The 26,739-nt window shown below is 35.6% G+C and overlaps 1 protein-coding gene across 2 annotated transcripts; it reads right to left on the reverse strand.

The window, feature by feature from the left end:
- Positions 1-1,961: 1,961 nt before the first annotated feature.
- Positions 1,962-26,693, reverse strand: Btf3l4 (basic transcription factor 3 like 4). Of its 2 annotated transcripts, XM_047546680.1 has the most exons (6): positions 26,600-26,693; positions 23,412-23,478; positions 19,307-19,420; positions 4,021-4,222; positions 2,946-3,005; positions 1,962-2,416 (listed from the first exon to the last, which is right to left on the reverse strand). In XM_047546680.1, exons 2-6 carry the CDS (start codon positions 23,463-23,465, stop codon positions 2,370-2,372), a joined length of 477 nt encoding a protein of 158 aa, XP_047402636.1. In that variant the 5' UTR covers positions 23,466-23,478; positions 26,600-26,693; the 3' UTR covers positions 1,962-2,369. The 2 variants fall into 2 exon arrangements, with proteins under 2 accessions (XP_047402636.1, XP_047402646.1); XM_047546690.1 differs by lacking the exon at positions 23,412-23,478 and having other exon boundaries at positions 26,600-26,635.
- Between the last annotated feature and the right edge of the window lie 46 nt (positions 26,694-26,739).

The following is a 26,739-nucleotide window of genomic DNA, read 5'->3' on the forward strand; positions in this document are numbered from 1 at the left end:
AAATACTGACTCATTGTACACAAGAGGGACCAGTCATTAAGAATTGCTGTTGGGCTGGGGAGATAGCTCAGCTGGTAGAGTGCTTGCCTCGCAAGCACAAGGCCCTGAGTTCGATCCCCAGTATCGCAAAAAAAAGAAAAAAAAAAAAAAAAAAAAAAAGAATTGCTGTCAATAGGATAAAAAGGAATACAGACCAGACCAGAGATCCTCTGATGAGCAAGTAAATATGAACCAAATGGAAAAAGAGGGAGATTGTTCAGTTTTATGAGTACTGATGAATATATCTCTGAACAGATTCCCTCCTAGAGAATTTTCAGAGATTCACAAAACTGCAAAAGTAGAAGAAACTTTACATTTAGAAACATTTCATTCGATTGATGAATTGCAGAGTATTTCAGTGGACAGGTCACATAATTAACGAAAGTTTGGCCCAGAACTCCTGACTTCTAGATGTCTTCCCTATTTTTTCATTTGCTATATAGCTTGTCTTATTATCTGTCCGTATCAAGTGGTCCCCCTAACTCTCTCTGCTCCACAATATGCTTATTTGGGGCAATTAGAGAGCAGAATTCTCAACTCTGTAGATCACGTGTAGCTACTGACTTAACAATGGATGAGACATTATTTCAAGTGATGGCTTCAGTACATTTAATTTGGGAGTAGAGAAGAAATACAAAAGAAGAAAATTATGTAGACAACAATAAGAGAGGCACATTTGGAAATATTCTCCTCCTTTATACTGTTATTTTATTTTGTTAAGTCCATATATTATATAAAAACATAACAGGAAAAAAATCAACAAATTTATAAAATAAATTGAGGTGTCTGGATGAAGAAAACACAAGAGTTTTGCCTTCATGTCTATTGATCTGTCAATATATTGTTGGTTTTGCACTTTAGATATCAAATAAAGATCTCTAACATGGAACAAAAATTGGTATGCTGCAAGGTTAAGCTGTAATTAGTTTGGTGATGGGCCAGGAAATAACAAATTTTCTAAATCTTATCTTAAAATATTGACTATCAAATGCTGATATGCAAAATGCAAGCTTTTATCAGACAGCAAGAGGGGAACTTGAGTGAATGAATGCAACTTACCTCCAAGTCCTCTGAAAGGAGGTAAAAAAATAAATACTGTTTATCAGTGTTCCCCCCAAAGCATTATTCTAAGCATGCAGGAGGGTGTTCTGAGCAGCTACAATAAGATCAAACCCAGAGGTAGGTTCAAGGCCAAGAGTGGAGAGCAGTTGAAGGAATTCTCCCTGGGCCCATACCATTTCTCAGAATGCCCATTTGTGCTGGGGGATGAAGTCCATGGCCTATTTTCTTCTCATTCGAAAGGACATTCCCATTTCAACCTTGCTGGAAAAAAAAAAAAGCTTTCTTGCACCTGCTATTGAGAACAGTTAGGATTCAGGATAAGGCTGGCAGAAAATTATTTAGCAAGCACATGCTGGCTATTCCAGTTTGAAATCTATCGAATTATAAATTCGAGAGAAAATAAAAAGGTGAAGATGGAGCTGTTATTCCTCAAGATGAGAGAACAAAACCTTAGAAAAAGAGGGATTAGGCACTCAACTCTACATGGAGAACCTCCTTCTCGAGCTACGTAGAATATAAGGAAAAGTATTACCAAAGGTTGAATAGAACATTTAAAGAGCAAAAGGAGAAGGGGAAAAAAGCAGTGTTGAAGAAAGCCAGTAAAAGAAATTCTTTTGGGTCTGGCTAGGTAAGTGAATCTACAGCAATCGCACCAAAGATATGCAGTAGTATTCCAGCATGAAGCTGGTGGCAAAAAAATCTCAAAACATTTTAAACCCAGAGAAATATATGAAAAATATGACTGTTAACCAAACAAGTTAAAACCAAACCTCCAAATGTAAAAAAACTTCTTCAGATCTGAAATCAAAGAATTCACTTTTCATTAATTCTGTGCATTATTAGAAAAAAAAGGTAACAAATGTAAAGAATTGTTTTATTTCTACTGGGGGAAGGAAAAGGATAAATAGAACTGTTTTTCCAATTTGCTCTCCACTGTATACACACATACTCACACGCATACATATACATACATACATCAAAAATACCCCCCAAAAACAAAACAAAAAAAACAAGAAGTAAAAACCAAAACACCCTCAAACTGCACCAATACTTCATATTTTGACCAAAAGAATAGATCCTGGGAAGAAGTGCAAAATGCAAAATCAAATGACCGAAAAATGCTGAACAAACAGCATTATTAATATACAAAATATTTATATTACTGAACTAGTAACAGGTGATGTTCTCTGTGTCTGTAAAACTTTGGAACCACATAGCTGATTTATTAAATCTAGTCCATGCCAGCTTCAAAATACCAAAAAAAAATTTTAGTTAGCTTCATTCTTTGATGCTTCATCAAAATTTTCTACGAGATCTGGAAAAAACAAAAAAAACCAAATGAGTCAAAGGGGAAACAAAAGGAAAAAGAAGTAAATGGAATATCTAACTTCTAAGTTAAATAAAATAAAATTGATCCAAGTACAATTAGCCTAAAAACATAAAACAGGCAGAAATGAACTCATGACATTTCTCTAATAATGATTCATTTATCTGTTTAAAACAGTAATCTTAAGGAAATATATTCTCCTTTTTTTTTTTTTTTGGTCTTAGCAAACTACTAAGGTGAGTAGTGTTTTCATAGGTCATTTATAATTACCACATTAACTATGCAGATTTATAATCACAGTGATTTCAATTTAATAAATTCAGTTAGCAGAGCTTTCTGTGACAATTTCTAAGTTCTACAGGAGGGTGCTTTTATTCTTTTTCATTAGAGTCTATGCACATCACTGTGATCACTTTAAATTCAGAGATTACAATCAACAAAATCTTCAAAGCCATCTTGTCAATAAAATGGATAAACAGGATATTGCATGTCTTAAGACCAAAGAAATGTCACTTACCTGGAACATCGTCATCCTCTTCATCAATGTCTTCTGGTTTTGGTGCTTTACTGTCCAACACTACAAAAAGTTTATTTTAATATTAGTCATTAAGAACAAAGACCTTTACAGAACACTTATAATGTTTATCCTTTTTTTGTTTTTTATTTTTTTGGGGTGCTGGGGATCAAACCCAGGGCCCTGTGCTTGCAAGGCAAGCACTCTACCTACTGAGCTATCTCCCCAGCCCCTATTCTTTTTTTTTTTTCAAGTCTAAATTTCATATGATTGCTCAGAAAAAGATTAAACATTGTCAATCTAAAATCTACTCATGCTAGGTGTGGTGGTACATGCCTGTAATTTCAGCAACTCAGAAAACTGACATAGATGGACTGCAATTTTGAGGATAGCTTCAGCAACTTAGTGAGACCCTGTCTCAAAATAAAAAATGAAAAGGGCTAGTGACAAAGCTCAGTGCTAGGGTGGGGGTTGTTGGGGTGCCTGGGGGTTCAATCCTGAGTACTGGAAAAAAAAAACACTTTTTTTTTTGCTTAAGTAACATTAAAATCAATAAAACTTTAAGAATTAGATATACTCTAAATACAACTGGCAATTTCAATGTGCAGCAAAGAAAAATTTATATTCAGATTGGAATAATTCAGATATGAATAAAAATAAAAATAAATTATAGTAAGTCACAGTGGCCATATTCTCCAAATAAAAATTAATATTAAAAAATTTTCCAAAAACTTACTAGAAAGTAGTTTCTAGCTATGTAGTATGTACTCGTGTACACAGTTCTTTGATTTTTAGGGATAACAAGACACATTTGAAATCTAGACTATCTTGGAAATACAGAATTTAAGGTAACCATTTCTATCAACAACATTGTCTGAATACTCTATATACCACACTACATTAATTATTAAAGAAACAAACTCAAAATTTGATGAAACATACAAATGATGTTATAAAAAGTCAAATAATCACATACTGAGGCAAATCCTCTCAGTTAAAGATGAGATACCATTTACATTATTAGTTGTTTCCTTAATTAAGGTGGAGAATGAAAGTAGTACTAAACTGAAATACCTACCTTGCCGTGGGAACTGTTCAGCTAACTTTCTAAGACTTGTTAAGCTGTCGGCACCAAGCTGACTTAATATTCCAGGAAGCATTTCTGTGATTGGTTTGGCTTCTGCATGACCAGTAATTGCGAAGGTATTAGCAGACAGGGAAGCTTGGACTTTGGGATTGTTGAAATGAATAACTGTCCCATCATCTTTAATCATGTTCACCTGCATGACCACAGGAAATAAATGTATTTCATATGCTAATACAACTAAAACAATATCTTTTAAAAAAGCATTTTATCCAATTATGATTTTGTACTTAGTAGGTATGCAATCTCAAGGTGTAACTAGTTAAATAGCGAATGTGAATGAAGAAAGACCCAAGCAATAAAGTACAATGATATGGATGGTGCAAGTTGCAAGTATGGTCAAGAAATAGTCATTTTATGGGCTGAGGTTGTGGCTCAGTGGTAGAGTGCTTGCCTAGCATGTGTGAAGTACTGGGTTCGATTCTCAGCACCACATATAAATAAATGAATAAAATAAAGGTCTATCATTTTATTATAGAGTCTAGATTTCAAATTCAGATTTCTATGAGAAGAAAGCTCCTGCCTATCATTAAAAAAAAATGAAATTATCAACCAAAAACCAGCTTCTTAGTGAAACCCTTTATCTTTCTCAATTTACATTATTAAACACAGTTTGTGTAATTACCACAAGATGAGACAACATCTTACTTAGGAGACAGATTGTAAATGGGAGACAGCATATAGTAAAAACAAACACTCAAAATTCACCAAAAAAAAACCCCACTCTAAAATTTAATCAACAGGTGTTTCACTCTTTTGAATGCTTAGTAAACTTATTAAAATTTCAACTTGTCAGGATACAAAATCAATATACAAAAATCAATAGCTTTATATAACAATGGATTCACTGAAAAAGAAAATCTCATTCACAATAGCCCCCCCCCAAAAAAAAAGAGAGAGAAAAAAGAAAAGCTAGGAATAAATCTAACCAAGGAGAAGATCTCTACATTAAAAAAATTATAGACACTGAAGAAAGGTTTAAAAAAAAAAAAAAAAACCAAAAAAAAAAAAAACCACTAGGAGATGGAAAGACTTCCCATGTTCATGGATAGGCAGAATAAATATTGTTAAAATGGCCATATCACCAAAAATGATATACAGATTCAATGTAATACAATTCCCATCAAAATACCAATGGTACTTTTCACAGAACTAGAAAATTCATTTGGAAGAATAAAAAGACTCAGAATAGCCAAAGCAATTCTAAGGGGGGAAAAAAGAAAAACAAAGCAAGGCTGGAGGATCACAATACTCAACTTCAAATTATACTACAGATATAGTAACAAAAACTGCATGGTACTGGCGTGAAAACAAGACACACAGACCAATGAAACAGAATAGAAGACAGAGAAAAACCCACACAGAAACAGTCATTGAATCTGACAAAGTTGCCAAAAATGTACATTGCAGAAAAGATAAGTCTTAGCAAATGATGCTGGGAAAGCTAGTTATCCATATGTACAACAATGAGACTAGATTCCTATCTTGCACTCTGAACAAAGGTCAAATCAAAATGGATCAAAGCGGCTGAGGTTGTAGTTCAGTGGTAAAGTGCTTGCCTAGCATGCATGAAGTACTGGGTTTGGTTCTCAGCACCACATATAAATAAATAAATTAAAGGTTCATCAACAACTAAAAAAAAATATTAAAAAAAAAAAAAGAAAAGAAAAAAGGATCAAAGGCCTAGGAATTAGATCACAAACTTTGCAACTGCTGGAAGAAAATGTAGGGTCAATACTCAACATAAAGGCACAGGCAATGACTTTCTCAATAGGACTCCTAAATCTCAGGGAATAATACCAAGAGTTAATAAAAGTGATGGTATCAAATTAAAAAGCTTTAGCACATTAAAGGAAACAAGAATACTAAGATAACCTACAAAATTTAAGGAAATCTTTGCTAGTTATTCTTTTGACAGAGGGTTAATACTCAGAATATATAAAGAACTCAAAACTTGCCAGGCCCGGTGGCGAACGCCAGTAATCCCAGGAGTTAGGGAGGCTGAGGCAGGAGGATCACAAGTTCAATTGAAGCCAGCCTCAGCAAAACTGAGGTGCTAAGCAACTCAGTGAGACCCTACCTCTAAATAAAATACAAAATAGGGCTGGGGATGTGGTTCAGTGGTGGAGTGCCCCCAAGTTCAATCCCTGGTACCCAAAAAACAAAAACAGAAACAAAATAGCAATAACCCAATCAACAAATGGGAAAATGAACCAAACAGAAACATCCCAAAAGAAATACAAATGGCCAATATATACATGAAAAAAAATGTTCAACATCTTCCACAATTATGGAAATCCAAATCAAAACTTTACTGAGAGTTCACTTCATTCCAGTTAAAATGGCACTCATCAAGATCACAAATAATATTGCTGGAGAAGAAGTAGGGGGAAAGGAACATTTTCACACTGTTGGTGGGACTGTAAATTATATAACCATTATAGAAATCAGTATGGACATTCCTCAAAAGACTAGGAAAGGAACCATCAAATGATCCAGCTATACCACCCCTCAGTATTTATCCTAAAGGATTAAAGTCAGCATACTATACATGCATACCCATGTTTACAGCAGCACAATAGCTAAACTATAGAACAACCTAGGTGTCCATCAGTGGTAGAATGGAGATACACACACACACACACACACACACACACACACACACACACAACAGAGCTTTATTAAGTCATAAAGAATGAAACTATGTCATGGAAGGAAAATGGATGGAACTTGAGAACATTAAATGAAATAAGCAAAACTCAGAAAGTCAAGGATTGTGTTTTTCTTCTATGTGGAAGCTTGAGAGGAAAAAGGTACAAAAAAGGCAGGGGTTCTCATTAAAATAGAAGGAAAACCAGAGTATCCGAGGAAAGGGACTAGGGATAGGAAAGAAGGTAGAGAAAGGGGAAATACTGGGGAATGATATTAACCAAATTATATTGTTATATCATGTACATGTACAAATATGTAACAATGAATTCCACTATTTTGTGTAATTACAATGCACTAATAAAAAATACAGAAAAATGTTTTGACCTGTTTTTATTATATATTTTTTATAGGGGATTTTGTCAGTTACTCTAATTCTCTTTTAAAATTAGAGAGGGGGTCCTACTCTGTTGGATTTAGGTGATCCTCCTGCCTCAGCATCCCACACAGTTGGGACTATAGGTAGGTGCTACTGTATCTCACTAGTTCCATTTTTTTTTTTTTTTTTCTTGCAGGACTGGAGACTGAACCTAGGACCTTGCACATTCTAGGCAAGTACTGTACCACTGAGCTACAACCAAGCTTTATTTATTTTATTTAAAAAAATTTTTTTTAGGGATGGGGATATGATTCAGTGGTAAAAGTGCTTGCCTAACATGTATGAGGCCCCGAGTTCAATCCCCAGCACCACCACCAAAAAAAAAAAAAAAAAAAAAAAAAAAAAAAAAAAAAAAAAATTTAAAGCAGAGCCATACTTGGTTGCTGAAGCTGGCCTCAAATTTGTGATCCTCTTGCTTCAGTCTCCCAAGTAGCTCGAATTATAAGTTATGCAACCCATACCCAACTAGTTCCTCTAATTTTATATATATATATATATATATATATATATATATATATATATATATATGAGTTGTAGGTGGACACAATACTTTTTTTTTTTTTTTAATTTGTTTTTATATGTGGTGCTAAGGATTGAATCTAGTGCCTTGCACGTGCTAGGTAAGTGCTCTACCACTGAGCCACAAGCCCAGCCCCTCTAATTCTTTTTTTGTCGTTGTTGTTCTTCTCATTTCTTTTTCTCTTTGTGGTATTGGGGAATGAACCCAGGAACTCACACTTGCTAGGCAAGCACTCTACCACTGAGCTACATCCCCAGCCCTAGTTCCTCTAATTCTTAAATGTAGCTTCTCAACAACCTTCGATGACCTTTGTAAACCCTCCCACCCATCTGCCTACCTGAACATCCTTTATCAACGACTGGGAAACCTTTAAAATCATTCTGACATTATTTCTGTGGCTTTTACCAGTATGAACTGATAATTTCAAATTTTATTTATTCTGCTTATTCTCTGGGACTTAGCTGAAATAGAAGGCTGAATATGTGCTACTTGAATTACTGTTTTTCTATCTTGCTAGTACTTTCTGTTTTTTTTTTTTTTGGTAGAGTCAAATCTATATAAGGTTAATGTGTAAATAATGTGATTCCACCATGTAGATGATTCCACTGGTAAGTTACCTTGGTGGTAACATGCTTATTATATAAAAATTTAAGGAGAGTTAACTCTTGGCTACTTTGGAAGCATTTCATGATCCATCCAAAAACTGCCCTTGTCATAATCAAGAAGAGATGCTGTGGTGTTCTCCATGATCAGTGAGAAGAGGGTTTTTCTTCCTCAGAGGTGACCACCACCACTGATAGCATCAGAAAAGAAGGGGAAGAAAAGGGCTTCTATATTTCAGGCAAGACCTGGAACACAGAGAAAATAAAGGCAAATCCCTGGAAAATTATACCTAAATCTCACAAATAATTTTCCAATTTTTTTCTAACAGAAATTGTTATTTCATTTTTGTACCCTTCCATCTTAGTACTGTATTTAAAGTTTTACCGAGTATACAATACATAGCAAGCATTCAATCCTGCTGTTCTAAACAAATGATATCATGACATAATTTATATTTACTTTAGAAAAAATTAATTACATAATTCTGAAGATGACTTTAGTATTGGTAGAAAACTCAAATGTTCAAGTGGCTGAAAATCTGGGAGGTTTAAGAAAGAAATGACATAGTAGACGTGAAATGTGATGTTAATCTAGATCCATCTTAGAATCACGTAATTTTAATATGGTAGGACTTTATTTTCCAAATCACACCCTGATCATATGGTTTAATAAACAGTTTCTACAATACTTCCAGGTGTAAAGAGTCTCAAAAACTGGAAAGTTGGGGCTGGGGTTGTAGCTCAGTGGTAGTCTGCTTGCCTAGCACCTATGAGGCACTGGGCTCAATCCTCAGCACCACATAAAAATAAATAAAATAAAGGTATTATGTCCATCTACAACTAAAAATATATTTTTTTAAAAACGGAAGTTCAGATTTTTTTTATTTACAGACATAAGAGTCACAGGGCATTTGAAATCATTGTTCAAAAAAATTCAGGCTATATGTATTTGTTGAACTTTGAGGTCTTCCAGTTCCAATATTTTATATTAAACAAATAAATACTGAAGATGAGCTCTTGATTAAGCAACATACCTAAGAATAAATAGCTGTTTAATTGCAAACTGAGTATTTGAATGGAACCCGGGTTTCTCTGTTTGCTGTTTAGTTTCCTTCCTACTGTGTCATTCTCATGCTTAAAACATTTATTTGCTTATAAAGTTATTTCCATGGCTCCATGTAAGCTTATCGGAGAATTATTTATCTCAGAATATAGGCTAAATGGAGACAAAAGAACAACAGCACAGATTAATGGATAATATCTCTCTGGCTACTTAAGAAGATAATATAAGTTCAAAAACATTCACCAGGTGCAGTGGCACACGCCTGTAATCCCAGCAACTTGGGAGGCTGAGGCAGGAGGATGGAGAGTTCAAAAACAGCCTCAGCAATTTAGCAAGGCACTAAGAAACTCAGTGAGACCCTGTCTCTAATAAAATACAACCCCCCACAAACAACAACAACAACAAAAATGATACATTCATAAATTTTCCTTCTGTCCAAGCTTCTCTTCCAAAGGCTGAAATCTCTTCCAGAGATCTGTCTTTCTAGTTTGAAATACATTGTTTGAGTTTAGTGTGAAAACTAAGATAAATTCTATTTTCATACTGTTAAATAGAAGTACATTTATATTCATGATTGTTTTCAGTGTGGTGGTATAAAAGATGAACAGAAAGATCCAGAAAGGGGTGGAGAATTAATTTTAGAATACAGAGAGTGAAATAGTAGAAGTTAAAAAGGACAGAATATTTTATTTCTAACATTCCTTCCTTTCCTCCTGCTGAGCAAAAGACATGGTTACATAAGGCTCCTGGGCGCAAGTTTTAAGAAACTATCAAATGATAATTGTTTCACTAAGCAGGATCAGTTAGATATCTCCCTTGCCCTTTTAGGTAAAATAGGGATAAGGAGCTTGTTAAATTCACAAAGCAAATTGTTATGCATTGCATAGAGAGAATTCATTTCTTCCAGCAATTTTATACTCTTTGGTTTAAGAAAGTTATACAATCTATATACAGAATAAGAGCAAAGGGCAGACAAGAGAACAAAGACCACTGAACTAGCCACTATACCAGTACTTAGGTCATTTTTCAACCCCAAATCCCCTTTATGTCAAAATATTTGTGTGCACTTTCCCCACTCAAAGAAAGTCAAAGGTAAAGGGTGCTATATGAGCTACAGATAAAGAGACATTTTGAGATCTCAGTTCAAAAGAGGATGACCTTGCTTTTATTTTCTGCTCTAATACTATGGGCATGTCTTGTAGTTAAACAGAAAACATTTTGTCTAGTTCATTTTCAGATACTGCTTTCATTATTTGCAAGAACCAGTTCCTGCTTCTCCCCCTTGCAAATTCCCAGATGCTTCTTTCTCTGAAAAATTATTTATGCACCTTACTGTACTTCATGGGTATTGCTACTACATAGAATTGTCTTGTAGTATAATTGTTTGCAAATCTTTAACCCTACTGGAAGGTAAACTCCCGGGATCAGAGACCAAGTCTACAGACATAGTACTCTTTCAAGTGTCTAGAACATAATACACTTAGATTCGATGAATGAATGAATATCTCCTATACAATTATTCTAACATCATGAATGCTGTCAGGTCTCAACTGACAATGTTAGACACAGATTCATATCAAGGTTTAGAAATAGCATCTCATTGGGTATGGTGGCACACCCAGCTACTCGGAGGCCGAGGCAGGAGGATTGCTTGAGCCCAGGAGTTCTGGACTGTAGTGTGCTATGCCGATGGGATGTCTGGGCTACCAGGTTGCCTAAGGAACTGGCCCAGTTTAGAAACAGCACAACTAGTGCCCCCAATAAAGATGTCCAGCACCTCCAGGGCTATATTTTTGGTCCAACTTTTCTTCAGAAGCAGTTCAACTCTCTCTAGTACTCAGTCATTTTAAGTCATTCTGGGAGGCCCCATTATGCTGCTACCAAATACCTGACAAGCCCTGCCTTCATTGGTTTCTAAGTACAGCACATAAATTACAGCTGTCATCTATGTTCTACCATATTTTACCCCATAATCACAACCACTGCATTAATGAGTATTCCATGCATCCTAATCTTATAGCACAGTTTAGTAATAATTGATTTTTAATTAATACTGGCACCCTTTTTTGGGGGAGGGGGGGTACCAGGGATTGAACTCAGGGGCACTCAACCACTGAGTCACATCCCCAGCCCTATTTTGTATTTTATTTAGAGATAGGGTCTCACTGAATTGCTTAGCACCTCACTTTTGCTGAGAATGGCTTTGAACTTGTGATCCTCCTATCTCAGCCTCCAGAACTGCTGGGATTATAGGTATGCTCCACCACACCAGCAATACTGGCACATTTAAAAAGAGAGTGTCACATAATGGTTGCACCCTACTTTTTTTGCAAAAAATATTTGGCATAAAATCTGTGATAATTATATAGTGAAATGTGGTACTGGGTGCACTGGATGGTGTCTTTCTTCCTACACAGCAATGACTTTTTATGGCTTGAGGAGGTTCACAAAGTTAAATTTGATTTTATAGTTTCTGCTAATTACTGCCCTCTCAGTTTAGAGAGAAGATCTGAATTCTTTTGTTGGTATCTGAGTCCTTATCCAAGGCTAGTTTTTTTTTTTTTTTTAAATGGGCATTTTTTTAAAGTTGTCAATGGACCTTTTATTTTTTATTTAATTATTTATATGCAGTGCTAAGAATCAAACCCAGTGCCTCCCACATGCTAGGCAAGTGCTCTACCACTGAACTACAACCCCAGCCCTAGCTATAGCTTTGATAATGAATGAATGTCTTAAAAAATTGAGTTTTATTGCCATTCCTTTCCGTAATGGCACTTATATACTTAAAAATACATTCACTTTTTATTGACTTCTTCCTGTATCTTTTAACCTTTTTTTTGTAGTTGTAGATGGGCAGTATGCCTCTATTTTATTTGTTCATTTTTATGTAGTGCTGAGGATTGAACCCAGTGCCTCACATGTCCTAGGCACAAGTTCTGCCACTGAGCTACAACCCCAGACCTTCTTCCTGTATCTTAACTGGGAGACAGAATAAATTTTTAGAGAATGAGGCACATTAAATGTCTGGGGTTTTATGAGGTGGATGGATAAGAGATTTTAAGAACTATCAGCTTTGTACACACTTTCTTAAGTCAGTGTCCTTCATATTCAATTCTTTTAGCTCAGTATCTACTTATTTCTAAAGGCTAGTATGAAACAAAACCCATTAACGTGGGTTTGCACTAAAGTTTATTGCTGTCATTAGATTGTTATATGCTGGGAGCACTTTATCTTGGTCCCTGGTGGCAAGAGTCTGATAAGATAGGGATACTGGCATATTCTCTACGAAAGGCAATTTGGCAATAATGGATGAAGAGTTTTAAAAATATTCATGCCCTTTCAGTCAGTAACACACTTCCAAGAATTTGTTTGAAAGAAATTAGAGATGAAGATAAATACTTATGTATAGAAAAGTTCAACATAATTCTTTTATTATCAAAACTTTATTATACATAATAAAAATGTTAAATTATGGCATAGCCATATACTAAAATATATGTAGACACCTAAAGTGATGATAAATAAGTTTTTAATGATATAAAACAATTTTTATAACATAAAGCTATTTGAAAAAAAAAAAAAAAGAACTTTAAATTGTATCTTAGCTATGTTAAAAATATATGCTTATTCCAGCTACTTGGAAGGTGGAGACAGAAGAATCTCAAGTTTAAGGACAGCCTCAGCAACTTAGTGAGAGCCTGTGCAAAATAAAAAATAAGACTTGGGGATGTAGTTCAATGGTAGAGTGTCCTTGGATTCAACTCCCAGTACTACAAAAAAAGGAAGAAAAGAAAAGGAACAGAAAAAGATGGGAAAGAAGTATAATAGTAATGGTAGTTTTCTCAGGTGGAAGAATTATGGTTGAATATTACTATTTTTTGTATACTCCTAATTTTCTACATTAATGGATATATTTTTATATTGAGAAGGAAGTTATTTAAAAAAAAAAGATGTCAATAGACAAGTAGATAAAATATGGTATATCCATAAAATAGAATATTATTCAGTTCTAAAGATAAAATTCTGATACACACTATATAACATGGATGAACCTTGAAAACATTATGCTAAGTAAAGTAAGCTAGGTTTAAAAGGACAAACACTATATAAGGCTACTTATATGAAATATCTAAAAAATAGGTGAATACATGAAGATGAAAGTAGATTAGAGGTTACCAGGGCTGGGTTAAAGTGGAACAAGGAGCTAATGTTTAACTGGTACCAAGTTTTTTTAAATTTTTCTTTTTTTAAAATTGGCAATGGACCTTTATTTTATTCATTTGTATGTGGTGCTGAAAATTGAACCCGGTGTCCTTGCACTTGCTAGGCAAGTGCTGTGCCACTGAGTCACAACCCCAGCCTGGTACTAAATTTTGATTGGGGAAGATGATCTGGCAATGGTGACTGTGAATGTAATTAATTCACAGAATTTTAAGTTAAATATAGTTAAAATGGTAAATCTTGTGCTATGTATATTTTACCATAATTAAAAAAAAATAGTAAAAACAAAGAATGGAACCTTAAGAGAGAAAGTAAGATTGCTATAGCATAAGGTGAATGGAAGGGATATCCCTTCTACCCTCCTATATAGGGCTGTCCAACTATCAGCAATGGAGGCTCTAGCTGAAGGAAAAAGGGAAGTGTGGGAAGAGTCAGCTGACAACTCTGGTCTTCCTCTGCACAAAGGGTTCAGGAAAAATAAGAACCAGGAAGAGCAAATTATCAATATTAAAACTTATGTGTACAATATAAAATTGATATGCCCAGCCCTAAGTTTTTTCCTGAGTCTTAGCTCCTAAAGCTAACTTCCTGGAGAACAATTTCACCTAGAATAATTAGTGTTTCTCAAATTTAATAGGTCCCAAACAAGGTCATTATGGGAGTCAGCCTGCTATAGATGATAAGCAATGAGTGAGATAGTAAGTAAATTTGGTCCCTGCTGTCAAGACTGAAAATCTAAAAATAGATTACTTGGTTAATAAGGAACCATCGCCATACACCACAATATGAGGTGGCAATAATAGTAATTATAGCAGAGCAATCTAAGCTAAAGACAGAAGGACAGAGGGAGGGTTGGTAGCTATGTCTGGAAAAATTAAGGAAGGTTAAGGAGGCAGAATGATATCCTAATAAGATGGAAGTTTCCTCTGAATGTAATACTATAACCCTATAAAACAAATTGAACAATTTAGGGCAAGTGAATCAGAGAATGCTTTTGGTGGTACTTAGACTCTTCAAACATCATAGAACATAAAACATTTTCAGAAATTTGGTTTTGGATTGTATTGCAAGTTTGCCTAAGAATCCCTTTTTAAAACCTGATTATCTATTTGGCTTTTGAATAATCTTTGGCATTCCCCCATTCCTACTTCTTCACAGCTTTGGATTTTTTGTCTTTGGTAATATATAAAAGAAATCTATACACGATAACAATGAATTATACTAAATTGATAAACTAATGAATACCTAAAAGACTAGAACGCTTGTCTTAATCCAAATAATCCTTTGGTTTTAAAAATTTCTAAAGAGAACAAAAGTTAAGTTTTGACAAGGGGAAAAATATGTATCACTAATACTGATAGCCTATAAAGTATGATTAAAAACCATTTAAAAATCATTGAAGCACTGGGCGTGGTAACACATGCCTGTAATCCTAGTGGCTCCCGAGGCTGAGGCAGGAGGATACCAAGTTCAAAGCCAGCCTAGTGAGTCCCTAAGCAACTTAGCCAGAACCTGTCTCAAAATAAAAAGAGCTAAAGATGTGGCTCAGTGGTTAAGCATCCCTGGTATCAAAAACAAAAACCACTGAAGGAGCACTCACTGAATTTTTGAAATTCATCACTGATTCCCTGTTCCCCACAAGCACTTTCTACTGTTCAATGCTTTGAAAGTCTAAGTACAGAAAACACTGTACTATTTTTTTTCCCAATAGTGGCCACAGTGTCTTCTTCTCAAAAGTTTTTATGTTTTTCAGGTAGTATCTTGAGTTCAGAACTTTGTAATAGGCTTAAAGCATCCCAAATATAACAAATCTGTAATAAATGGTTTTCTCCTAAGACATATATATATATATATATGTGTGTGTGTGTGTATTTTTTTCAACCTTATTGTTTCTAAAAACCACATACATATTTTCATGTACACATTTAACGCAAGAGCTTCTTTTTCCTTTCACAAGAAGACATTTTTAACCCAAAAGTGTGTGCGCAAGCCAGGTTATATTTAGTATACTCGATGTTCCTAAACAAAAATAGTTTAGATCTGCAAAGGGCTAAATAAAGAACAAATATCTTGGATTCTCAAAAAAATCAATTTTAGAGAGAGAGAAAGGAAAACCACAAAACCTTCTCCATCTTAGGCTCAAATATCTAGAAACTTTACAGTGGTTACTCTTGTATTGTTAATTACTTATATGTATTTTCTCTAGTCTGTGATGGTTGAAAACAACACACAAAGGGTAGAGTAGGGAACTGAGAAGCAGCAAGAGTATATACATGCTTATTATGCACCATTAATTCTCTGTGTAATATTTTGGGGCCAGGACTACTCAAAGTTTAAATTTCAATGGTAATATCAATAAAAAAAGAATTATCAATATAGTTTAATAAGTAAATACTTATTAAATACAGGTCTGGGATGTGGTTCAGTGGTACAGTGCTTGCTTAGCATGCATAAGGTCCAGGGTTTGATTGCCAGCACTGTCCAAAAAAAAAAAAAAGGCACCTAGGAAAGGCCTAGTGTGCAATCAGAAAGGCTTATGGGAAGAATTAACACCTAAATTACAATCTGAAAAAAAAAAGAAACAACATGCCCTTGGAAACACTGATGGGGATTTCTTTTATTTATAATGGCCTAAATAATGAATTCTGTGTGGCAGGTACTCAATAATACAGGATATGAAGCAGATACACTTCTTACTGTCCTGTTTTGGGGTGGGGGAGGTTAGGGAGACAGGACAGAAAAAGGGCAGGAGTGAGTTTAGGATAGCACAACCGAATAGACTAAAAACAGGAAAAATTAATGAACAGTATGAATTATGTCTAGTTGTATAATTAGTTTTCCCAATAGATTATAAGAAACAAAGGACAAAGAGTTTGAAAAATATTTTATGTAACACTATTTAGTAAGTCTATGGCAAAACGCTTGGCACACAGTAGACATTCAAAAAGTGTTGACTAGCTGGGCATGGTGGTACGTGACTGTAATCCTAGTGGCTCAGGAGGCTGAGGCATGAGGACTGTGAGTTCAAAGCCAGCCTCGGCAACACTGAGGTGCTAAGCAACTCGGTGAGACCCTATCTCTAAATAAAATACAAAATAGGACTGGGGATGTGGCTCAGTGGTCAAGCACCCCTGAGTTCAATCTATGGTACTGAAAAACAAAAAGGATTGACTATCATTAAGTATTTTAATATAACAATTTCAATTACAACAATACCATAACCTCCATTATAAGTTATTATAAGTTTGGCAATATTTTGAAGAGTTCAAAGATAATTAACAAGGGCTGAGCATTTAGCTCAGTGGTAGATTACTTGCCTAGCATGTAGGAACTCCTAGGTTCAATCCCTAGCTCCAAGGTCAAAAAAAAAAAAAAAAAAAAAAACAACAAAACAAAACAAAAAAACCAAAAAACTAACTGGTTCCTTATTTCATTGTAAAACATTTATAAAAATTAATGCTCTTCCTCTGCTAAAAATTTTATTAATCATCAGCCCCATAAAGCCTTCCAAATCTGAACAAAAACAAACATTGAAAAAAAAGTCAGGAAAGGTAAGCATAATTTTCCTTTCTCCAGAGAAGTGTTTTTCAATCAAGGGTGATTTTTTTTTTTTTTTTTAAAGCATTCTGTCTTGTTTTTTTTTTTTAACCTTTATTTTATTCATTTATTTTTATGTGGTGCTGAGGATGGAACCCAGTGCCTCACATGTGCTAGGCAAACACTCTACCACTAAGCCTTAACTCCAGTCCCTCAAGGGTGATTTTTGTCTCCAAAGGATTATCAGATAGTATCTAGAAAACATTTCTGATTGTCACAACTAGGGGAATGAAGCACCACTAGCATCTAGTAGATTGAAGTCAGGGATGTTGCTAAATATCCTTCAAGGCACAGGAAAACCGCACAACACAGAAATATGTGCTTCAAGACGTAAATGGGGCTGAGAAGTTAGAGAGTAGAAAGGCAAAGATATAAAGTTGCATAAACACTGATGATTAGGTTTAACATTATCAGAGTTCAGGTTTTTGTTGCAACTTATTCCTTTTTACCAAAGTTTTGGATTTTTATTGACTAATTTATTCTTGACAGTGTTGGAGATCAAACATAGGGCCTCATGCATGGTAGGCAAATGCTCTACCACTGGGCTATACACTCCCAGTCCAACTTTTGGATTTTTGTTTTGTTTTGTTTTGTGGTACTGGGGATCAAATTCAGGGTTTCATGCATGCTGGCAAGCACCCTACCACTGGATTATATTCCCCAGCCCCCCAAATTTTGATTTGTTAAAGAGAGGTTTGAAGGAACCTAGATTTGTCCCTCCCCCCAAAATATACCCCAGGTTGAGAACAATTCTCTTGAAATTTCAGGTCCATGAAAATACACAAAAGCTTTCAATAGCTCAGAAAAAAAATAAGGTATATAAAGTATTTAAGTTTAAGGCTTACAAATCAACTTCTAATCTTTATCTGAGTAAGAATGCAATAACAACAAACTGAAAGGAAAAAAGATGCATATAGCTTATTTTTACTATTTTGTCAGTATAATGATTTTCAAAGTATTAAAGCAAATTTAAATATTTATTTTATGCATTCATATATGCAGAGCAGAACACTCTGCCATTCCACTTTTTTCTTTGATATTCTGATATTTCTTTACCAGTGATCCATGCACCTTCGCATTATTTCCGATTCATGTCTTATATCATACGTGCATTAATAATCTATTAAAAACTGTGAGGTAGGGGCTAAGGGTATAGCTCAGTGGTAGAGCACTTGTCTAGCATGCACAAGGCCCTGAATTCCATCCTCTAAAACAAAACAAAACAGAAACCGTGAAGTGGTACCATATATAGTAATGATACAATTAAATCTAACTTATGGCAATGAAAAATGCAAATAATGGTTAGTATTAGAAATGGAGTCATCAGGCAGAGGTACATGGTAATAGATTACAAGTGGTTGATATTATTAAAGTTTTTCTTTAGTATCTTTTGGAGTAACATTAATCTTTGGTTTCATATTTGAGAAAAGTAGTATCATCAAAATATTAAAAAAATGGCCAGGCATGGTCACACATGCTTATAATCCCAGCTACCTGGGAGGCTGAGCTAGGGGGAGTCACAAGTTCAAGACCTGCCTCAGTAATTTGGCAAGACTGTCTCAAAATACAATTTTAAAAAGGGTTGGTTCAGTGGTAAAGCACCTCTAGATTCACTTTCCAATACCAAAACACATATATAAAATAAACTGATTTTAAACATTGAACAATAATTTTTTTAAGCATCCTAAAAAGAAACTCAATCTATGTAAAGTTATTGCTACAGGATCTTGGCTGAAGTAATAATTAAAAACGATTTGTAGAGTAAAAAGGTGTTCTTGGGGTAAAACAGTCTACCCTGTTTGTGGAAATCTTTGGGTTTATTTATTTCTATATTATTAGAAAAAAAAAATCTTATTCTATATTAAAATTCAAGAGCAGTTCCATAATTTTATCATATATATAAATACCTTTAGTCTAAAAAGCATGATAAAAATCTTGCTTACTAAAAAATCTTGTCTACTAAAAATCATGTAATTTTATTCAAAAAGCAAATTCAACAGTTACATTCCTTCAGAGATATCTGTATGACAATATCAGATTCTTCTAAGCTCATATTTTAAATTTGAAGTCTATATAATTATATGCACGTGCTGTGCCTACATCATTTAGTAGTTTTAAAGTAATCATACCTCTTCAATACCAGCTATATTATTCACAGCCAGTTTTTTTAGAGAACTCTGAAGCTTTTTGTCATCAGCTGTAGCTGTTCTATGTACCACCTTCTTCTTTCTGCGAGCCGTGCCCTGAAAAATAATCAGAGGTGTTAGCACACCCAGCAACTGGCAACTGCAATCACATCTTCCTATCTACTACAATAATCTAACTAAAACTTACTAAATAATAATGATTAGTAAGATTGCTCAGAGTAGTGATTGTCAGCCTAACCCAGATTTTTGAAGGTCAGTTCTAGCTGTTCTTATCTAATATCTAACTGTTCTTTCAACACGTTTAAAAATAGTGTTTGCTAATAATACATAATTTATAAGTTCAAGACAACATACTTTATAACAACCTTCAAATATTGTAAAGAATACTTTCTTACAGTCCTTCCCAACTCCTGCCAATAAGTCTAAAGAGGTCTGAAATATTGAGAATTAAGGCATATTAAGAATTAAATGCCTATGATTTGAGAACTGTAGAATCTGAAAATCCAGGAATGAAAAAGGTGAAGATTTTACCTCAAGTTCTTTTATTACATAAAAGGAAAAGTTAGTAAATATATAAACAAATAAAACTTTTTCAAACATGATAAGGGCTCTTATAAAATAACAAAACAAAAACAGAACAAGGTAGTTAAGAGTGACTGGGAGCAGAGCACTACTTTATCAGGCCCCTATGAAAAGATAACATGAATTGAGACCCACAACTAGCGAAGAGTGATCCAAGCAGAATGAAGAAAGATTGAATTTGTCATTTCTAGATAAAAGGGCTAGAGCATATGGGAAAAGAGGAGGAAAATGAAATCAGAAAAGATAAGCAACGGCCAGACCACATAGTCTAGAATTTCATGGGCAAGAACTGGATTTTATTCTAATTGCAATAGGAAGTCATTGAACAGTTTTAACCATGGGGGTGGCTTGACTTAATCTGATTTATTTACTTAGGACTAAGGTTGCTGTTTGGAAAATGGTCTTTAATGAGACCAGTCAGGAGGCTCCTGTAGCAGTCCTGGTGAGAGCTGACATTTGTGGAAGTGGAAATGGTGAGGTATCAGATTGTCACAAGAGACAACTTAGCTTTTGATGGATTGGATGATGGATGTCAGAAAAAGAGGAATCCAGGATGATGCTTAGGATTTTGGTCTAAGCAAACAGTTTGAAAATTATACTATTTACTGAGATAGAAAAAGTTCATTTTCAATATAGAAAAGTTCATTCAATCAGATACTCTGAAACTCAAAATACATTTTTCTACTGAAAAACTATTGTAAAAATGGGCCAATTTAAAAAAAAAAAAAAAAAAAACAACGTAACCTAAAGCAAAGCTGAAACGTGACCAAAAGTAGCCTAAGTTTAGATAATTAAGTCTTTCTGAAAGTAGGAGGAGTAGGGAGTCGTCAGGGAATCAGTTTTACAGAAAGGAGGTAGAGGCTTCACTCTCAGAAACTCCAGTGGGAGAAAGGACCTTTGGCAGCAGAGACTGTGACAAAATCCATACTGAAGGATCACTATTACAATGGATGGTCTTTTTCTTTTTTCTTTCTTTTTCTTTTTTTGTACTGTACTGAACCCAGAGGTGCTTTACCACTGAACTAAATCTCAGTCCTTTTATTTTTTTACCTTTAAATAGGACCTTGCGAAGTTACCAAGTGTAGTCTGGAACTTGTAATCCTTCTGCCTCAGTTTCCTGAGCAGCTGGGATTACAGGCATATGCCATTGGTTCAAAGGCCACTTATTTATGAAGGTTTTCTGACTCAGAGAGAGTTCAGGTGCTTGCTATATACCTCTATTCAAATGATCTTCAGGAACATCAAATGCGGTATATCTATAGGCTTATCAGTCCACCAGTCTATTCTTCCTTTAATTCCTAAGTTTTGTAGGTGCTGGCACTTTCATAAACTCAATTTCTAAAACCAGAATTCTGGGGATCATCCCACTCTTCTTTCTGACCTTCATCTCCCATATCCCATCAGTCATTAAATCATTTCAATTCCAACCCCTAAATTTGTGTTCCATGCAGTTCAGCAATAATCCCTTGATTATTCTCTATGCTAAACTTCTATTTCATTCCATTTTCCACACTGCCCAGTTACCTTTCTGAAATGGCCGTCCCTTCTGAAATCCTTCAATAGTTGCCTACTTCCTATAGGATAAAATCCCAACCTCCTTAGTATGGCATGTAAAACTACATTAGAACCTCATATTATCTGGTCATTTTGTTTCCTACCATTCTCTATCCATCATGTACTCTAAATTCTAGCCATATGAAACCAAAGCAAGTCATTCCTTTAAGCACTATATTATCTCAGCACCCTCTTATGCATTTGCACATGTGGAAATAACAATCCTTTTTTATCTGGTCTCCACAAACCCTTTCAATCTGTCAGTCTAATGATAAATTCTTGTTTATCCTGTATTTTATTATTATTTGGTTGCAGATCATGCCAGGATTTCCCACATGCTAGGCAAGAGCTTTACCACTGAGCTAAACCTCTAATATTTTATTTTTTTATATTGAGACAGGATCTCACTGTGTTGCTAAGGCTGACCTCACACTTGTGATCCTCCTGCCTCGGACTCCCTAGTAGCTGGGAATCCATGTGTGGGCCACCACGCCCAATTCTTTATCATCCATTAAATCCCAGCTTGCCTCCCCTAGGCAAGAGCACCTTGTTCTTCACTTTTTCACTCACTATTCTTCACTGTAATTGTGAGCAAGACTCTTCGAAGCTGAGTTATGTCAAGAACAGGAGATTTTATTTATTTACTATGTGCCTGGCATATGGCAAGTACTCAATAAACAATAGAAAAATGAATGAACGTATAAACCACTGGTTTAAAATACGTAATGATGTATGGTATCATGACTTTCCAGGTATATTCTATGATTCTTGAATATCCCTAGTTTTTTGCACTGGCATATTACATCACATTTGATGTTACAAAGTGACTACTGTGGTTACATGAGTGTGTTAATATTACTCCAGACTCATATAACTACAGCATTATGAAATGAGAAAGTACTAGTCAATTCTTTTCATCCCCTCTTGACTCTATCACCAAGAGCAGAGATTACTTTTAAAGTAAATGACACAGTGAGTACTGCTATAGACCCTTCTCCAGGTATGAGGTAAGAACCCCCTTTTTTTACTTTTGTAAACACTATATTGGATAAAGATAAGGGTAGAATATTCTCCTTGAGCCCAGGACCACAGTTGAGGGGAAACTAAAGATTTTTGGTGTTCAGAACTATACTTATTTAGGGTTTAAAGTATGGGGAATAAGAAAGCTCATGTTTGTATTCATCAACATAGAAGCATAGGTAGGAATCTGGGAGGAAAACCTGGCAATAAACAAAATTTACAATCTGTTCAAGAATTTTGAGTTAAATTTTTTTCTTTTTCTTTTTTTGCAGCACTGGGGATTGAACCTGCTGCTGCATCCCTGACCTGAGCTACATCCCTAGACCTTTTAAAATTTTTTTAAATTTTGAGATAAGGTCTAAGTTGCCCAGGCAGCCCGAAACTTGCAATCCTCCTGCCTCCGCCTCGCCAGTAGCTGGGATTATAAACATGTGCCATATTACCCAACTTCCAGTTTCATATCTTGTAAACCTAACAGTACCAGTAGGTACATTCTGTCAAGATGAGGTAACACTGATATCTGGCATGCCTGACAGATAAGCTGAACATAATAACTACGCATCCACCCTGTGACAGATACCATGTTAGGTGCTTTATAAATATTGTTCTAATTTTTAGGAGCATCTTTTAGGATTAATCTGTATTCTGCAGATGAAAAAAATGGAAGTCATGGTTGAAACTTGTTTATGTCACATAACTAGCAGCTGTTAAAAGTTAGGTTTCAAACAAAGATGGCTATTTTCATTGCATCATCAGAGAGAAAAGTCTTCTAGGTACCTGTTTTAGATCTAGACAAATAACTCTCAAATTGGAATGTGGTTTGGTTTGATTATTGAAAAAATTTTAGATTTTCAATGACCACAAATCCAAAATAATAATACTGTCTGGTAATCATACATTCTCCTATCAATTTTTCTTATGCCACACTCACCTTGCCCCCTATCCGGACCTGAGCCTGAAGTTTGGCTAACTTTTCTTGATTCATGCTGTTGGTAAATCTAGGGGGGGAAAAATAGATTCGTTAAAGTCACTGTTTCACAAAAATTAAAAACAAAAAAAAAAAACTTTATAAAAACTACCTTTTGGTTTAGTGAGTTTGCAGTATGCGTTAATACCACAACCATATTAATACTGTCTACATTCTTATTTATTCTAGTTTCACAAACCAGTTATTGCTAAAAATCAAAATTAAAATAATACCATAGGGAGTCAAATATACAAACAGAAAAAAAGAATGGGATTCAAAATCACCTATTTGAAGACCCCTCCTTAAAACATAATTCAATTCTTTGGCTTTCAGTAAAATCTAGTCAATTGTGAAATCTCTGTAGGCAAGCCAGTTTTTTTCTCCCAAAGATTTTTACAGCAGAGAACTGTTACCAAATGTTATCAGCAAAACCTTCAAGTAAATCATTTCTCCCACATCAAAATCTTTATTTCTTAAACCATAAAGAGGACAAAAGGGGTGGGGGGAGGGATGGACAAAGAAGAAATTCAACAATAGGCTGTCTAGCTGTCAAGATATTAAGTAGTCATGTCCTCTATTCAAGGTCAGATGTTGTGTTAATAACGGGGAAACAGAACCAGATTTCAACATTTAGTACTTCTACAGCACTCCAGAATTCATTTCGTACGTTGTGCTGATGTAGTAGTATATCACACTTGTCAAAATATTCTTGTATACAGGGGAAAACGTTTCATTGCACAATTTGGCAAAAATATATCTAGGCTACATGAAGACTAAATTGGGGGGGAAGGGCAACTCAAAGTTTTTTTTACAGCAATTTTTGTTTTGAAGATTCTAAAAGCATTATAAAATCATGAGTTCTAGTCTTGTCAATGATATTCCTTTTAAGGAAAACAACATTCTTAAGTTTATAATGGACCTTAACATTCCACACTATATAAACAAATAAAAGCCAATTTAAAAGTCTTGTTTGACTTGTTCTATAGCTCAACAGATCATTACTGAGATGTGAGGAAGGGAATAAGGGCCTAAGCTGTTATTAAACCTTTTTTGGCCAATTCTCCAAACCCTGCATGATCACCACTTATATAAATGCTATTGTTTTCTTCCTTTGAGATAAAGAAGAGAAAATCAAAGATTATGTAATTACTAGTCATTCTGAACTGACATTGAATTTAGGCACTAAACACTCTACATCTTTGCTTTAAGGCTGAATAAAATCCAGTTCCTAAATAGCAATTAGAATCTATTATTTCTCTTTGTTCAGCATTGTATCACAATGCTCAAGCAGCTAAAAACACTATTCTAGGAACAATTGTGTTCAGAGTCCAAAACAAGAAACCTTACGTGTATGCCAATCTTAGCTCTGCCATAGACTTAAATTCGCTGACGTTAAATCCTAATTTTTATATTCAGAGCTCCACAGGAAAGGACCAATATTCACTTTTCTCAAAAGAATGTGGTTTTGAAGGTGTAGTGAACTAACAAAGAGCTTACAGAATTTCTTGTAAAAATGGGGCTAAGTGAAAATATTATAATTGATAAACCCTTTGGGACTTTTCTTCATTTTGAAGTAATAATAACCAAGAGAAGAGAAAGAGGTTGGGAAGATAAGAGAGTCCTGACTTGTTTGAAACAAAAGCAAGAACCACATTAACTCTTTAAATCAATGTGTAGATGAAAGAACAGATGCCATTTCAGATCGTTAGGAGAACAAAATTGTGAAATCTTATCTTCGGCATTTCAGGGAAGTCGGAAACTCAAAGCAGAAGTGAAGAAACAAGTATGGTCTTTTGACTATTAGCAAGTTGTGGAGTGTGGAATTCAAGAGGGAAAGGTGATTGGCCTGCCTTTGAGAGAAGAGATGTCAAGCTCAGCATCTGGAGTAGACTTCAAAGATTACCTGATTTAATTCCCTTTTCTTCAACCAATCTTTATTTGTACCTGTCATTCCTGTCTTATATGTGAGTCAATCTCAAATACCTGCTGACAACAGTGGGGCATAAATTAAAAAAAAAAAAAAGAGTTTGCGGCTTTCCAAATTTAATAGAAAAAGAGGGCCTGGAAATAAGCAGTTCCTTTCTGCAACCAAAAGGGAGAAGCAACTTCCTTTGGTCACATAATTAATGAGTTCTTCCTTGGGGATCCAAGGATCTTTTAGCACTTTTCTTAGCTCAAATAATGAGGTTAATCAATACTTAATAAGTACCTAAGTTCCAAGCATTGTGGTGGGCATTTTCACATACATCATGTTTACACAGGGATAAAAATAATTTCAACCTTTAGTCTTAACTTTTTATTATGAGGTTTCTCTAAGAAAAGCACAGGCTGTAGAATCAAAGACACAGGGTCTACTACTCGAAGGCTTCAGAAAGGAATTTTACTTTTTTGAACTTTTGTTCCTCCTGCATTAGGAAAGGTACAATAACACAAACTCATAACACCGGGTTGTTTTGAGGATTAAAGGTAGATTATCAAATACAAGGTATGGCTCACAGAAAGACAGCAATTGGTAACTATTGTTACCACTCCCGAGGGGACAGCTAAGGTATAGTGAAAGAACGTGGGAACGGAAGTTGAAACCGCCATTCACTAGCTGTGTACCACTGTGCCTGTCGGTCAATCATCAAGCAGTGATGGGGTTATAAGGATGGGCTAGGCAATGTCTCAAAAGGGAGGTAGACTTGTAAACAATTCTGCCATTATAAGGTGAAGAGCGCTCCAAGAGAGTCTCGGACCCGGGGCAGGGGGCGGGGTGCTAACCTCAGTTTCCCTATCTGTAGTCTGGAAGGATCAAATGAGATAACAGATAAGCTGTATATGCTCAAAGCATATGACACTGTGTTGTGAATAATAAAGAGCAATGGGACCGAAGAGAGGGGGTCCACCCGCCTCCTGGGCTGGATATGGGCTACAACAGCACCGGCCCGCTCTCACAGGGGGCGTTGGTGCTGGGGACCTTCCCTCAGGTGCCGACCCCCAGCTGCGCCGCCGGTAACCGACAGGCCAAGCCAGCCGCCTCCGCCCCCACTCGCCGCGCCACGGCGGAAGTGGCAGCCCGAGCGGTTGGCGGGTGTCGGAAGAAGAGGGCGGGGGGAGACCGTGCGCAGCGGCCTATGGCCGTGGAGTGGCGGGACCGCCGGGGGTCTCACCTGAAGCAGGGAGGGTCCTCCAACACCAGCACGCGGCAAGAGCAAGATGGCTGCCTCAGCCGAGACAGAGAAAGACGGCGGCGGCGGGAGCGAGACCCACGTGACACACACGGCCCCGCCTCTCCTTCCCCGGCGGCCTA

The sequence above is a fragment of the Sciurus carolinensis genome, chromosome 1 (assembly GCF_902686445.1).
Source record: "Sciurus carolinensis chromosome 1, mSciCar1.2, whole genome shotgun sequence".
In the NCBI taxonomy this organism is placed as follows: Eukaryota; Metazoa; Chordata; class Mammalia; order Rodentia; family Sciuridae; genus Sciurus; species Sciurus carolinensis.